The sequence below is a fragment of the Molossus molossus genome, unplaced genomic scaffold (assembly GCF_014108415.1).
Source record: "Molossus molossus isolate mMolMol1 unplaced genomic scaffold, mMolMol1.p scaffold_m16_p_11, whole genome shotgun sequence".
NCBI classification, from domain to species: Eukaryota; Metazoa; Chordata; class Mammalia; order Chiroptera; family Molossidae; genus Molossus; species Molossus molossus.
In genome coordinates, this window is record NW_023425346.1 from 89,147,940 (window position 1) to 89,162,340 (window position 14,401).

The 14,401-nt window shown below is 50.8% G+C and overlaps 1 protein-coding gene across 1 annotated transcript in view; it reads right to left on the reverse strand.

The window, feature by feature from the left end:
• Positions 1–5,835: 5,835 nt before the first annotated feature.
• MARCHF4 (membrane associated ring-CH-type finger 4) overlaps positions 5,836–14,401 on the reverse strand; it is a 90,650-nt gene continuing 82,084 nt past the window's right edge. Inside the window, exon 4 of the mRNA XM_036254720.1 lies at positions 5,836–6,203. Coding sequence (XP_036110613.1) covers positions 5,836–6,203 — 368 coding nt within the window. The remainder of the gene's footprint in view (positions 6,204–14,401) is intronic.

Sequence of the window (14,401 nt, forward strand, 5' to 3'; positions counted from 1 at the left end):
CTGCCTGAAATCCCAGTCGTTCGGGGTTCATAGAGTTTCCAGGTTGGTGAACACACCCACATCAGTGGGGTGACGCACCCCAACTCCACAGGGGCTGAATCTCGTACACTCAAGACCCTCCCAGGCCCTGACTTGTGTATCCCTCATCTGCTGTCCACCTGCACCTGTCTCATACCCTCAGTAAACTGGTGAGCATGAGGGGGTTTCCTTGAGTCCTGTAAGCTGCTCTAGCAAACTGATCAAAGCCTCTAATCTATAGCTGGTTGGTCATAAGCACAGATCACAACCTGAGCTTCCAACTGGCGTCCGAAGTGTGTGGCGAAGGGGGGGGGGGGGAGGGGAACACTTGCAGGACTGGGTCCTTCACCTGTGGCATCTGCCATCCTCTCCAGGTAGATAGTGTTAGAATTGAGTTAAACCTTAGGGCACCCAGCTGGAGTCACCGAGAGGTGCTTGTTGTGGGGAAAACCTCCACACGAGAAATGTCGGAAGGGGAGTTTCATGTGAGGAGCAAATGAGGCGCACAGGAAAGAGAGACCGAGGGAAGGGCTGGGTTTCTGTCGTCAACGTATTTATCGTTAATAAGGAAGAGGAAGCTCAGCAGGCTCTCTCAGGAAGAAGGCTTTGGATGAGAAATGCTGAGCCTCTTATTAGAGACCAGTAACTGGACGGTAAGGTCCTTGAAGGTATTATATCTAATTTATAGTTGAGATATCCACTTGGTGAAGACCTTCCTCATAGCAATCCCTCACTGCAGGTTTTTATATGAATAATCTTTGTTTTTGTTTTGTTTTTTATCCTCACTTTGTTTTTTTTCCATTTTTTGTTCAGATAGAGTGGGAGGGAGAGAGAGGAAGAGATAGAGAGAGAGAAACATTGCCGTGAAAGGGACACATCAAGTGGCTGCCACCCGCACGACCAACCAGGGCTGGGGACAAACTGCAACTGAGGTACGTGCCCTTAGCGGGAACCAAACCCGGGTCTCTCTGGACCGCAGGCCGACGCTCCAACCGCTGAGCCAAACCGACCAGGGCTATATGAATAATCTTTAAGTTACCTCCAAGTTTCCAGCAAAACTATACCGTACACACCTGTCAGTGGTAACAGTTTGGATGGGAGGGAGAATCGAGGAGGAGGAATCATGTCCAACATTTGGGCTTAACCTTGAGCTGGAATAAAGGAATTGCTGTAAGACAAACGCGGAAACCCTGAGTGGAGGCGATTCTGGAAATGGAGTAGGAAAGAACTGGAACACGTTTTAGGGTCTGAATTCTCGATCGTCCCAATGAGGGCACCCTCCTTTCCAAAGGACCAGGAGTGGAGAGGTTTGAGCTGACCTTAGCTGACTTTGGGAACAGATGACATCCAGTTGGTGTGGGGCTCGTTCATTTTGCGCCAGTGCCTCTCAAATCGGGAGAAAACTTTTAGATGCATGCCCCCTTTCCTGAGAAGCGGTGTAGTGCAGTGGTTAGCGTCCTGCCGTGTGGCAGCCGACTGCTACGGTACAAGCCCCACCTTTGCTCTGCATGGCTACGTGACCGTGGGCAACAGGCTTAACCTCTCTGCGCCTCAGTTTTCTCACCTGAAAAATGGGAATAATGGTAGTTCCCAACTTTGTAGGGTTGTTTTGGGAATTAACTAAGTTAATATACATGAAAAGTGTGCTCTGAGGCTTGGCATATGGAGCGTACTATATGTCTAGCTATTTTATTTCTCCAAAGTGCTCGGGGAACAGGGCACTATTATTAGACACAAAGCCTGAGTGTGCACTTCCTTGTTTAACAGATGCGCCAGCAGGTTGTGAGCTGGGCGGGGAGGGGCCCGCGGGAACGTGGACGCCCGTGGGCGCTGTGCCCTCCTTGCCCGCTGGGCCTCAGAAGGGCAGCAGAGCAGCAGCCGGCAGCCGGCACCGGGCACCGAGGCGGCTCTGTTTGCAGATCGTCCCCTCTGCAAGGTGAAGCGGGCAGCGGGCACGCACACAGGGCGAGCCTGCTTCCCTCTTCTTCCCCAGACGGTGCCCGTCCTCCGTTGTTCCTGTGGGACCTCATGCGCAAAACAGAGAACTAGTAGTAAGTTCTCTCATAAGAATTCTATGATCCGGGTGGTTCCGTGCTCTAAGATGGTGACAGTGTTGATTCTCCCAATAGACAGGGACGAGGCTTCAGAGCCAGGGGTCCTCCTGAGCCTGTGGGCTATGACCAGAACCCTCGCCCTGCCGCTCTGCGCCGCTCGCTGGGAACCGGGCCCAAGTCTAGTCCTGATGAACAGGGTAAGTTTTTACTTCTTTTTTCTAGAAGCAGAAGACTCTGGGATCCGGATGGAATCTGGCCCGTACTCTATAAAAAATGTGATTGAAGTAAGTCCAGTGTCTTGTCAGGATTCTTCCGTGTCCAGATATAGCCAACTTGCTGTTTTACAGGCTGTCGTTCAGCCAGGATGTTACCTGAACAATGTCAAAAATCAGTTTTTAGGTACATTTATTTATTTTCTTTTGTAGGGGACAGAAATAGTTTATAATTACTTAGCTCTACTTTCTCCAAATCTTTCTACAGGCCTCTGCCATGATCAGCTCCCTGCACTGGCCTGATGTCCCTGACACTAGCTCCAGCTGCCCGGCAGGGGTGGGACGGACTGGTGACAATCACAGCTGGGTGGCCTGCGTGGATGCCCGGCTACTGGAGATGGGCTGGTTCCTTAATCCCTGCCTCAGTGTCCACATCTGTAAAATGAAAACCACAGTGGTGCCTACTTCCTCATTCGTGGGAGTGCTGAGCGTGTTGATACATGTAAAGTATTTAATTTGGTGCCCGGCACATGGAAGGAGCTCTAGGTGTCAGCTGGCATCGTGTCCCACGCGTGGGCCATGCTCGTGGTGAGATGCAGGTGAACTCCCTGGCCCCTTCTCATTGCTCTGCGTCAGGTAACCCCCAGGGAGCCGGGACTTGTCTGGTGGTATGAGGGTGACCTGCACACTGGAAAAGGCAGGCGGTCTCTGGTCCTCAGGGTGCACTCCTCCCTCACTCCCCAGAGGTGCATCTAAAATATAAAAACCCAATTCATTCACTTTTGGACCAGAAGCTCCATTTCCCAAGGCAGAGGGAAGCGACTGTCCTGTTGGGTGGAGATGTCAAGAGAGGACTTTCCTTTTCTTCGCTGTCATTGAACTTGAGAGCTAGGGTGTACGTGGAAAGAAGAGGAGGCATGTCTCCTGCATGTGGAAGGTGGTCCCATCCTCTCCCAGGAGTATCTTATTCATCCAAAAATATTTCTGGAGCCCCTACAATCTGACGTACTGCTGTGCATTCTGGATATATGGGAATAAACAAGACAGGCCGACCTTTGCAGCCTTAGAGCTCCCGTCATCAAGATGCAACAAAGTAGCGTTTCCTGAGGATTCTTCATTAGTCGCCTCTTCTTCAGCAGCACATTCTGAATGATGGCCGGATTCAAAAGTGTCGTGGGTCACCAGAGACAACTCGATGGTCGCTATAGGTGTGAAATGCACCTTGTTGCATTCTAGTCCTTTTTCTGAAAATAGATGGTCTGTGTAAGATATCTATATTTTCCATAAATATTTACTTAACCTGAATGGCCTGTTCTGAGACCACATAGGAAAATACACACCTTTGCTCCATCGGGAAGACTTGGATGGTGGTGTTGGCTCTCACTTGTTTACGTGTTTTGCCTGTGTGCATCCTTTGGTTACTCACCGACTACGATGCCCCTCAGGGAGGAGCGTCCTGAGCGGCTCGCGTCCCGCGGTGACGCTGCCGACCACCCGGCCCTGAGGAAGGAGGCCCAGGTCAGGGTAAAGGGAGGAAAGCGCTTGTCGGCTGCCTCGTGTGTCCGAGCCTCCTCTTGGGACCCTGACCCGGGGGCTGTTTCTGGTGTTTCAGAGGACAGGTGTCAGGGGAATGAGGACCGGCACGTTCACCCCTCCTGTGGCTGTCCCCGTCTCCGCAGAGTGGCCCGCTGGGTGAAACTCTCCGGACTTCCTCCCAACCCTGGTCTCTCTTCTGGGTTTCCTGGGCAGAAAGCGGGGAGGGTTTGGGGGTTGTTCTTGTGGCCTTGAAGGAATCCACCTGCCAGGGAGCCCAGGGCTTCACAGCAGGCGCACGTGCACACACACACACACACACACACACACACACCGGCTCTTCCCCCTCTGAACCATCAGCGCAGAGATACAAACACTTGATTTCTTGCTGTGGAGGAGGCTTGGGGTGGGAAAGACACAAGGGTGCGGGAAGGCAGGATCGTACCACAGAGGTTAGGACAGGACAGGGGGAGGACGGGACAGGGGGAGGACAGGACAGGGGGAGGGCAGGACAGGGGGAGGATGGGACAGGACAGGGGGAGGACGGGACAGGACAGGGGGAGGACGGGGCAGGGGGAGGACGGGGCAGGGGGAGGACGGGACAGGGGGAGGGCAGGACGGGGAGGGCAGGACAGAGGCAGGAAAGGACAGAGGCAGGAAAGTGCACCTATGGAAAATGACACGTGGTAGGGAAAGAAATTTTATTTTCAAGCCTTTAAGAGAATAATACAAACAACAGAGAGTTTTAAAAAACCCTAAAAACTGGTTTAAAAAAGTACTTGACAGTGTCCCTTGAATACCCATGGATGACGCAGCCATTGTGCAATGACAAGAAACTCTGCAGGTGGCCACCCAGTGGCCTTCCCTGGCAGGGTCCCAGGAGCCAGCAGGCGGGCTGAGGGACAGTGCTCCCTGCCTCTGTGCTCCGGGACCAGGGGACACTAGCACTGAGGGCTCAGCCAAGCTGCCCTCGGGTAGGCCTCCACAGCAAGGGCCACTTAGCCTGGTCTCCACTCCCCCGGCAGGGACACCTCCGGCCAGCCCACCCCCCTCTGCGGCAGCTCTTAGCACGCGCCAGGCAGGAGGCGCCAGGCAGGAGGCGCAAAGCAGGGGTGGGTAGTAGGGAAAGTCCCTCCTGGATTGACAGCTTTGAAGGCTGAAGCCACAGTAGCAGGACTGTGCTTGAGATACCCACGGGAAATCTGTACTTTTCTCTAGTTGTGTGTGTGCGTGTGCGTGTGCGTGTGTGCGTGTGTGTCTGTGTGTGTCCTGTAAACATCTTTGAGCCAAATCACCATAAAATAAAGTCACAAGGGCACAAAAAGACATCCATCTCCAAACCTAAACCCTCTTTGAGCCCACTTGAAATTGGGAGTTCCTCTTTGGAAGGTTTGGAAGGGAGGCAAGTCCCCCTCTGGCCGCTCACACCAACGGCTCCCTCCCTACACTGTCCACCCAGAGTCCCTAAGCCATTGCAGTTAGAAATCCTACTCATCCAGGTTAGCCCAGCACTGCAAAAGCTGTGTCCTCCCTGCCTGTCCTCACCCGACCCTCTCCCTCCCCTCCCCGCACCGCCGTGGGTCACAGCCAGAGGAAACCCAAGCAAACTCCAGGGTACAGCAGGGCAGGCCACAGGTGCTTCCCTCCTGCACCCTCCTCAGTTGTCCTCCCTCGGCTCCGCCCTCTGCAGCCCCGCCTCTCCCAGGTGTTTTGTGCAGGGTGCTCAGGCCCACGTGGCGGCCGTGTTGTGTTGGGCTCCGTCTGCATTGCACGTTGTGGTTGTTTGTATTGGTTTTCCTTGCTCTTGTTGGAGAACAAAATTGACTAATTGGAAACACGAAACCACACCAGCGTCCCTCACTGCAGCTCCAATCCTGCCCCCAGACCCCCGAAGGCCCCCACCCTCTGCCCTGGCCCCTGGGGAGCCACCTGGCCTCCCACACCTGCTCCCCAGACCAGCATTCCATCGGGCCCCTCCCCCCCTGTGCGCGGTCAACGCCTCCCTTCCAGGTCTGTCCTCACACTGTCGTGACCCTCATGACGAGCTCCCGGCTGCCGGCCTGGGGGCTCCGCTGCTCGTGAGGTCGCAGGTGACTCAAGATGTGCAGGATGGTGTAAGCACAGTGGTGATCAGACACAGGGCCTGAGGGCTGGCTGGCTGCCCGGGCCGGGCCTTCCTCAGGGGCGGGGGTGTCCACAGCCCCCTCTTCCGAGGAGAGGGCATTGGCCTGGGTGGACGAGGAGGTCCGGGGGTTTGTCCTGCCTCCTGACTTTTGATCCTCCAGGTCCTTTGCCTTGTCATAGTTCAGCACTTTCCATTGCTGGTTGACAGCCTGCCACCGTTTAAAGATGCGGTACACGGAGGGTCCCTCATGGATGATGAGACCTGGGCAGCAGGGAGAAGAGCAAGGCCAAGTAAGGGGAACAAGTTATGATCGCCCTTCAATTATAAGCGGATACCGGTGTGGGAAAGCTGGACGTGTATAGTCTGATTTGTTCTTTTCAAACCTACCTTTCAGCTTTGAGTCTCATGGTTCCCATCCCTACATCCCCAGGCTCCGCGAACCTTCGATGGGTACAAACCACACCAGGTCCACGAAATAGCTGAGCACCTCTATGGGATCCCTCTGCCACCTCTACCTACCCACCCACATCTTGGCTTCACAAAAATCCAAACCTGCTGTCCATGGAGGCGTCATATAAATGCAGGGTGGGTCAAAAGTAGGTTTACAACTGTGCATGTGGAAAAGAATATGATAATTAATAAATAATAATACAAGAGTCAACTCTGTGTTTTGAGTACTCACTTTTGTATACCTACTTTTGCCCCACCCTGCATTTTCCCCCCTCCATGTATCCATGGCCCCCAGTACTTAGCTGATGTCGAATGAATCATGTTCTCAAAGGCACCATGAAAGAATCCCATGGTCATTCTATACCTGCGGAATGATGTCTGACATTCCACTGATTGCAAATAGCCCAGCACTGCTGAAATACACCCCTGGGAGAGAGAACACTGACGCAGTTATATTGGCCAGTGGTAAGGTAGAGTCAGGAATAAGCCATGTCAGACAATCAGGCAAATAAATATTAATTGCATACCTACTGTGCGTCAAATACTAGAGATACTGCAGTGAGCCGGAGAGGCAGAGTCCTGCCCTCAGAGAGCTTACATTCATTGTAGCAGAGAAACACACAACAGGCATGTAAACCAGTCAGTAGGACTATTTCAGGAACTGAAGAAATGCTACGAGGAAGATAACATAGGGTTAAATAGCCCCTGGCTGCAGATGCTGAAGGTCTTGTTTAGCAAGAGGGGTATGGGAGGTGATAGTTGAATTGAGACTTAAATAATGAGAAGGAAGGATCCATGCAAAGATCTGAAAGGAGAGCATTTAGTGGTGGGAAACGCATGTGCAAAGGCCAGGGGGTGGGAATGAATGCAGAGGGTCAGAGAAGACGTCAGTGTGGCCAGGGGGCAGTGAATGAGTGGGGAAGGGCAGGGAGACAAGGGGCCTTGTAGGCCATGGCAAGGAACTTAAATTCTATCCTGCATAAAATGGGAAACCATAGAAGGGTTTAATAGGAGGACTAATGTGATCTGAGTTAGCCTTCAGAAAGTTCCTTCTGGCTCCTCGGAAACAATAAACTGAGGAGGACCGGAGTAGGAGCAGAAACGCAAGCAGGAAGTGATGTAATGACTCAAGCAGGAAGTGATGTAATGATTCAAGCAGGAAGTGATGTAATGATTCAAGCAGGAAGTATGTAATGATTCAAGCAGGAAGTGATGGTGGCCTCGACGAGGGTGATCGCAGTGGAATGTGAGAGATCTCTGGAGTCGGGATGTGTGCGGGGCAGAGCGGAAAGACTTGCTGGCAGGGGAGGCGTGAGTCCAGAGAAAAATCTGAACGACTCGGAAGCTTTCGGCCTCAGCATTCAGTAGTGGTACCAGTTACCGAGATCTTTAAGGCCCAAGGGTAAGGGGTATGGCTTTGTGTGGTGGTGGTGGCAGTGACCATGAGTTTCTTACGGCTGCTGTACCAAATGACCACACATGTTAGTGGCTTAAAATAACACAAATGTATTCTCATAGTTCTGGAGATCAGAAGACTAAAATCAGTGTCACTAGGCTGATCTGAAGGTGTCAGCCAGGCTGGGTCTTTCTGGTGGCTTTGAGGGGAGAATCCATTGCCTTCTTCAGCTTCCAGAAGTCACCTTGCTTCTTCCTTGCCTCCGTCCACCTCTTCCTTCCACTGTCACATCCCCTACAACTCTTGTCTTCGAGTCTCCCTCTGCATCCCTCTTATAAGAACCCCGTGATTACATTGCGCCCACCTGAATAAATCATCAGGCTATCTCCCATTGTCAAGATTCTTACATAAATCACATCTGGGAGCATTTTTTTTTTTTTTTTTTTTTTACCACATAAGGTAGCATTAGCAGGTTCCAGGGATTATGACTTGGTTGTCTTTGCAGACCATTATTTAGGCACAGTGATAGTTATATTTTATTCATGGCAAATTTAAGATGTCTGATAGAAATCTCACATCAGGACCAGCAAGGCAGTTGAACATATAAGTCTGAAGCTTGGAGAGGGGTCTGGTTGGAGACAGAAGTCCTCAGTGCAGAGGTGGAATCTGAGCCTTGGAAACGGCCCAGCTCGCCTGGGTGAGGCGATGACAGAGCTCGGGGCTTCTGATGTGTAGAGGTTTGGTGGCGAGTTAGTGGAAGTGGAATTAGCAAAGGAGGCTCTGGAGGAGCAGTGAATGGTGCAGAAGGAAGACCAGCAAGGGTGGAGACCCAGGAGTCTAGAGCAGGATGTGTTTCAGGAAAGAGAGGGTGACAACTCTTTGAAGTGCTGTTGAGAGGTCAGTGAAATGAGTGACCACTGGCTTGGTTGGCACCTTGAAGGTAAGAGGATAGACGTGAAAGTGGGAAAACCAGGTGGTTCTCATCCAAGTGCACCTCTCTTTTCCATGAGGTCATCAGCTAAGGGGGAAGGGATAAGAAGGAAGGATTGACAGTGTGTGGAGAAAAAGAAAGTGGGAAATAATGATCTCGGAAGCGGGAGAGTGAACTTACAGGGAGGTGTGGCAGAATTGCCTGATGGTGTTGGGTGCCCATTTGAAACTTGTAGTCGTAAGTTTGAAGTGAGTATAGTCACTGGTTGTGTGATTTCTCTCTACACCATCGGTTGCGTGCTAGGTGCATGTGCGGGGTAAGATGAGCTGAATGTAATGAGTGTAGACTGTTTCTGCAGGCAAGTAAGACAGGAGGGAGGGTGGGAATTAAGAGTGTTTACAAGGGAGTAGCTAATACTGGCCCATGGAGGCTAGGCTGGGAGGACAGAAGTGAAGACACAAAATGAATAAAGAATAAGGGAAAAGGAAAGCTTTAGGGTCAATGACAAAAGGTCTATGAAGTTGGAGAATTGCCCTTTTCAGCTTCTAGAAGTCAACTGTTTCCCTTCCCTTTTCCATACATCAGCCAAAGAATCAGTAAACTACAGAGGTTGGGGGCGGGGGATAATCAGAGAGTGAGATGTTCAAAGATTTGGCGAGTGGTGTGGTTCTTGGTGAGGACAAGCTCCCGAGGGTGCGCACTGAGGGGCCGAGGTGGGCTGGAGGAAAGGACTTCGGAGCAATGAAGAGTCAGACAGACTATCTGCGTCGGCCGTCCTCCGTGCTATCAGACCAAATGCCCTCTTTTTATAACAAATATATTTTAATATCCCCTTTCTTATCCTGAAATGAGATTCATAAGATAAGACACTATGGTTGCTTTTTTTAAAAAAAATAATATAATGCCCTACCGAGAAACTAAAAAGCGGGGGAAGGTTCATTTATAACAAAACTCTTTAAATTTCAATATAAATGCTGGGGCACAACTACGTTTGGAAACAAATGAAAAAAAAAAATCTCATCCATTTCCAAAATTTCCACCAGGGGATGGTACCACTTCGGCTGAGAACCACTGATCTACAGAGATGCTGAAGGCAAGACCGGTGGGAGGGAGCCAGACACATTAGGAATGCGTGTAGGTGGTCAGCAGCCAACAGCATCGAGAAAGGAAAGGGGTGGTCACATATGACGACATGTGCTGCGAAGGGGTGGGGCTTCTGAACGACAAAGGAAGAGAGGTGGTTTGGAATTGGTCATGGGGAGCAAGGAGGTCACGGAGCCCCTCCGGACCCCACAGAATCCTGTATGAGAGAGAAAGCAGCCGTGCGGGAAACACCGCCCCCGGGAGACAGGTTGCAGATAAGGGAAGACGAAAGTAACCTCAGTGAAGAGGCTGCCGGAGATGGACCACGAGGTGCAGAGGGCACAACAGAAGGGCTGGGAAGATGGGGCTGGTTCAGGGGTGAGCAAAACAGGAACGGAAGGATTGTCCAGATTGTGAGGGTGGTCTCGGAGGCGGAACCCCGCGATGGTGAGTGATGTGATTGGGGATGTGGCACCATGGGATTTTCAGCAATTGTAAATCTAGGGGCGGCTGGCGTGGCCCCTGCGGGTAAGTGCTGACGCAGGAGCGAACAGCAACGAGTGACTCCAGCCTCCGTGGTGCGAAGCGAGGAGACTGGATGGGAACACCTCAAAGCCTCTCCAGCCTCCAACACGCTGTGCTTCTAGGAGGAAGACACCTACCACCGCCCCTCTTTCTCCAGTGTTCCAACAGCTCCTGACACTGCACTTGGTACAAGTCTTCAAGGGTTCGCCGAAGGACAGACAGTCTCCCTGCAGCCCAGGAGATCCTAACGTATGTACCCCTTTGAGGATCTCATGAAAGCTAAGGACCATCTTCCTGGGGGGGGGGGGGGGGGGACAGACACACATACTGTCCTGATAATTTTAGGGAATTCATAAATCTTCAGCTGACCACTTTGATCGGCCTGCCTGAGTCTCTGATTCCGGACAAGGAATTACCCATGCTCTCACCTCTCCCAATGTGCCAACGCTCATCACCTCTTCCGACCTTTTGAACACATCCTGTGTACCTTGGCACTGTAGTATTCCTTTGTTCGTTTATTCCAGAAGCCTTGTTGGAACCCTGCTATGCTCTTTCCCCTAGATCACAAGCCCTTCGAGGACAGAGCATGGGTGAGGTTTGGGCAGCTAACAGTTCCTGGAGACTAATGAAGCCTTGGTGGTGATGGAGTGGACAGGGCCTCAGGGAGTGAGAAGCAGGGTTTTTTGAAGCCTTAAACTACCTCTTTTCAATAAGAGCCACTACACTTGATTCTTAATTAGCTTCTTGATCAGACAATTTTACCCTGATTGAATAGGGTGGCTTAAATTTTTGGTCTGAATGCTGCCTTCTAATTATCTGTCGAGTGTTCAGGAAGTAATTAAACCATTTTGGTGGATAGATGGCTGAAGGGGAGGAAGGTGCACCTGTTTTTGTAGATAATGTTTGTTTGGCAAAAGTTGGAAAAGCACAAACTACCTCATTCACATCTACTCTCTAGCAGCACCTCTGCTTCCTGCTCTACCAATTACTTATTGATTCCTTGAGGGGCAGAATTTTTTTTTTTTTAAATGAGGGAAGATGGGTGGGGCTCACCTGATTGGAACAGGTGAGATGGGCAAGGTTGAAGAGATGGAAGAGAAATAAGATGGGCAGGAACTGGAAGGAGAGAGAGAGGAGAGAGAGAGGAGAGAGAGGAGAGAGAGAGGAGAGAGAGAGAGAGAGAGAGAGAGAGAGAGCACTTGATTGATTAGAACAAGAGGAAAGAAGGCTATTGCTGAAGGGAGGCAGAGAAGTAGCAGGAGAAAATGAAAAATCTGAGGGTATGGTAATATTAGAAACCCAGTACATTTTGATTGAGTCCTTTTCTGGGATTTTCCATGTAATTTAACAGTTACCTGGTAACCACCTACAAGGTGCCCAACCCTGGGCTATGTTTGTGGAAAACCGAGTTCCAGAAGAATTCATTGCTGCCTTTGTCTTTCTAACATCTCTCTACCTTTGAGCCTCCTCTTGCTCACAAAACTGTAGGCTGCATAGGTTGTCAGAAATGCTCACGTGTCATCGTAGCTCCCCGACCTCCAGGCGAAATGGCCCTTGCTCAGCCAGCCCACGGGGGAAGGTGGCCATGATGAGGGTGCTCCCGCCTGCACAGCCCCGCGCCGCAGCTCGCCACAGCGCTGTCAGCGGGTTCTTCCTGATGTGACATCCCAGCCCCTCCTGAACCCTGGCCATCAGCTCTGGCAGTATCCGCAGCGTGAGATACAGGTTCATTCCATTTGGTATTTCCTTAGCACCTACTGTGTGCTTCTATGAGCACCTGGTTCCCATCACACAGGGTGAAGAGGCCAAAGCTAACTGAGAAGTCTAGAGAAGCCTCTGGTCCCCTCTCCAATGCTAGAATCCCCGTCCCGACCCCCATGTTCTGCTGGTGTCCGGTGAAATGGCATAAAAGTCACAGACAACTCTCCAACAGTGCTTCCCAGACTTCAGCATGCACCAGAATCAACCAGGGAGCTTGTTAAAATACAGATTTCCGGGCCCCGCCCCCAGAGGCCTGGGGTGAGGCTCAGCAGGTCTGGGGTGAGGCCTATAAATTTGCATTTATTTTTTATTTATTTTTATTTTTTAATTTTATTTTTTAAATCTTTATTGTTGAATGTATTATATATGTTCCTCATTGTTCCCTCATTGACCCCCCTCCTCCCCACTCCCGCCCCCCTCCTGCCTTTTCCCACACTATTGTCTGTGTCTATTGGTTATGCATATAAATTCTTTGGTTTATTTCTTCCCACCCCCCAACCCCTTTCCCTTTGAGGTTTGTCAGTCTAGCAATGAATTTGTACTTCTTAATCCCCAAACAAGATGAACCCCAAGAGGCCCACACCAAGACACATCATCATCAAAATGCAAAAGGTCCAAGACAAAGAGAGAATCTTGAAAGGCAGCTAGTTACCTACAAAGGAGTTCCCATTAGGCTGTCAGCTGATTTCTCAAAAAAAACTTTGCAGGCCAGAAGGGAGTGGCAAGAAATATTCAGAGTGATGAAAAGCAAGAACCTACAACCAAGATTATCTATCCTGCAAAGCTGTCATTTAGAATCGATGGCCATATAAAGAGTTTCCCAGACAAGAAAAAGGTAAAGGAGTTCATCACCACCAAACTGTTATTGTATGAAATGATGAAGGGTCTTTTTGAAGAAAAAGATAAAATATATGAACAAACAAAATGGCAATGAATACATATCTACCGGCAGTGGAACCTACAAACAAAATGAACAGGCAGAACAGAAACGTTCTCAGAGATACAGAGAACAGTTTGAATTTGCATTTCTAAGAAGCTCGGGCAGAGCTGGGGCGGCCTGTGCATGCACGCACCGGAGTAGCACTGCCTCAGACATGGCCCTCATCCTGGCCTACTACCTCACAGCAGGCTCTACATTTTCAACAAAAAAAGGAACTATAAGTAACTGAAAAAAAATACTCTACTTCCAGATGTGACAGACATGGAAATGTCAGGCTACTGGAGAAAAGGTTCTGCCTTTCCTAGACCCAAAGAACTCTGGGCCCAACAATTTAGAGTCAACTCACTGATGAACACGCATTGAACATTCAGAGTACGGTCACGTGCTGGCCTTGTGGCTTTAAGTAAGTCGCGGCCTTTCTCTGAGTAAATTAGGGCGGACGCGCCTTCCTTATAGGGTCATTGTGAGGTCGGACGAGGTAGTGAGCCCTGGGTGTTGGCTTCCATGGCACAGTCCCGGACTCAATGCTACATGACGTTGGTTGTTGTGGCGCTGGGGAGATTACAAGATAGAAAAAGTGCACTCATGTCTCTTCCTCCTTCTTCCTTGCCAACTCCATCTCCAAACACAAGCACCTGTTCTGTCAACTCCTAACTGTCCTTCCTGAGCCTCAATCTGAGTCACTGTTTATCGATGAGTGGCATGCTGGAACTGCAAGGGTCTCGAGAGACCAACGGACTCCACAGAAGTGGAGACAAGCCTTCCCACCTGTGTCTCCCCTCCCACCGCCAGGAGCCTTCAGTAGTGACCTGGAGGGACACTCTCCTCTTCCTGCAGAATTACAGGCAGCACAGGGCAAGACACCTCCGAAGCCCCACCGTTGCCGCGTGCCTCCCAGATGCTACCCCTCAAGAGGCTAGCCCTGTCAGGACCTGCACCAGACTCATCAGGCAGGTGTGGGAAAGAAAGCAATATAAGCAGCTATCTGGGGTGGTTCAGTAGATGCTGCGGGGACAGGCCATTGACCATGCCACTCGCCCAATATTCTCCAGAGGTACAGTTTTGTGCTTCTCACACGTGTAGCCAGGCTGTACTTCTAGGACCCCCCTTGAGGAACTGGTAAGATGTGGGTCCAGGAGCCCCATCCGGGCAGGCTCACCTTGACTCCAATGCTTTTTTTTTTTTTTATTATCCTCACCCGAGGACACTTTTCCATTTTTTGTACAGATAGAGTGGGAGGGAGAGGAAGAGAGAGAGAGAGAAACATCGACGTGAAAGGGACACATCGAGTGGCTGCCACCCGCACGACCAACCAGGGCCGGGGACAAACTGCAACCGAGGTACATGCCCTTAGCGGGAACCGAACCCGGGTC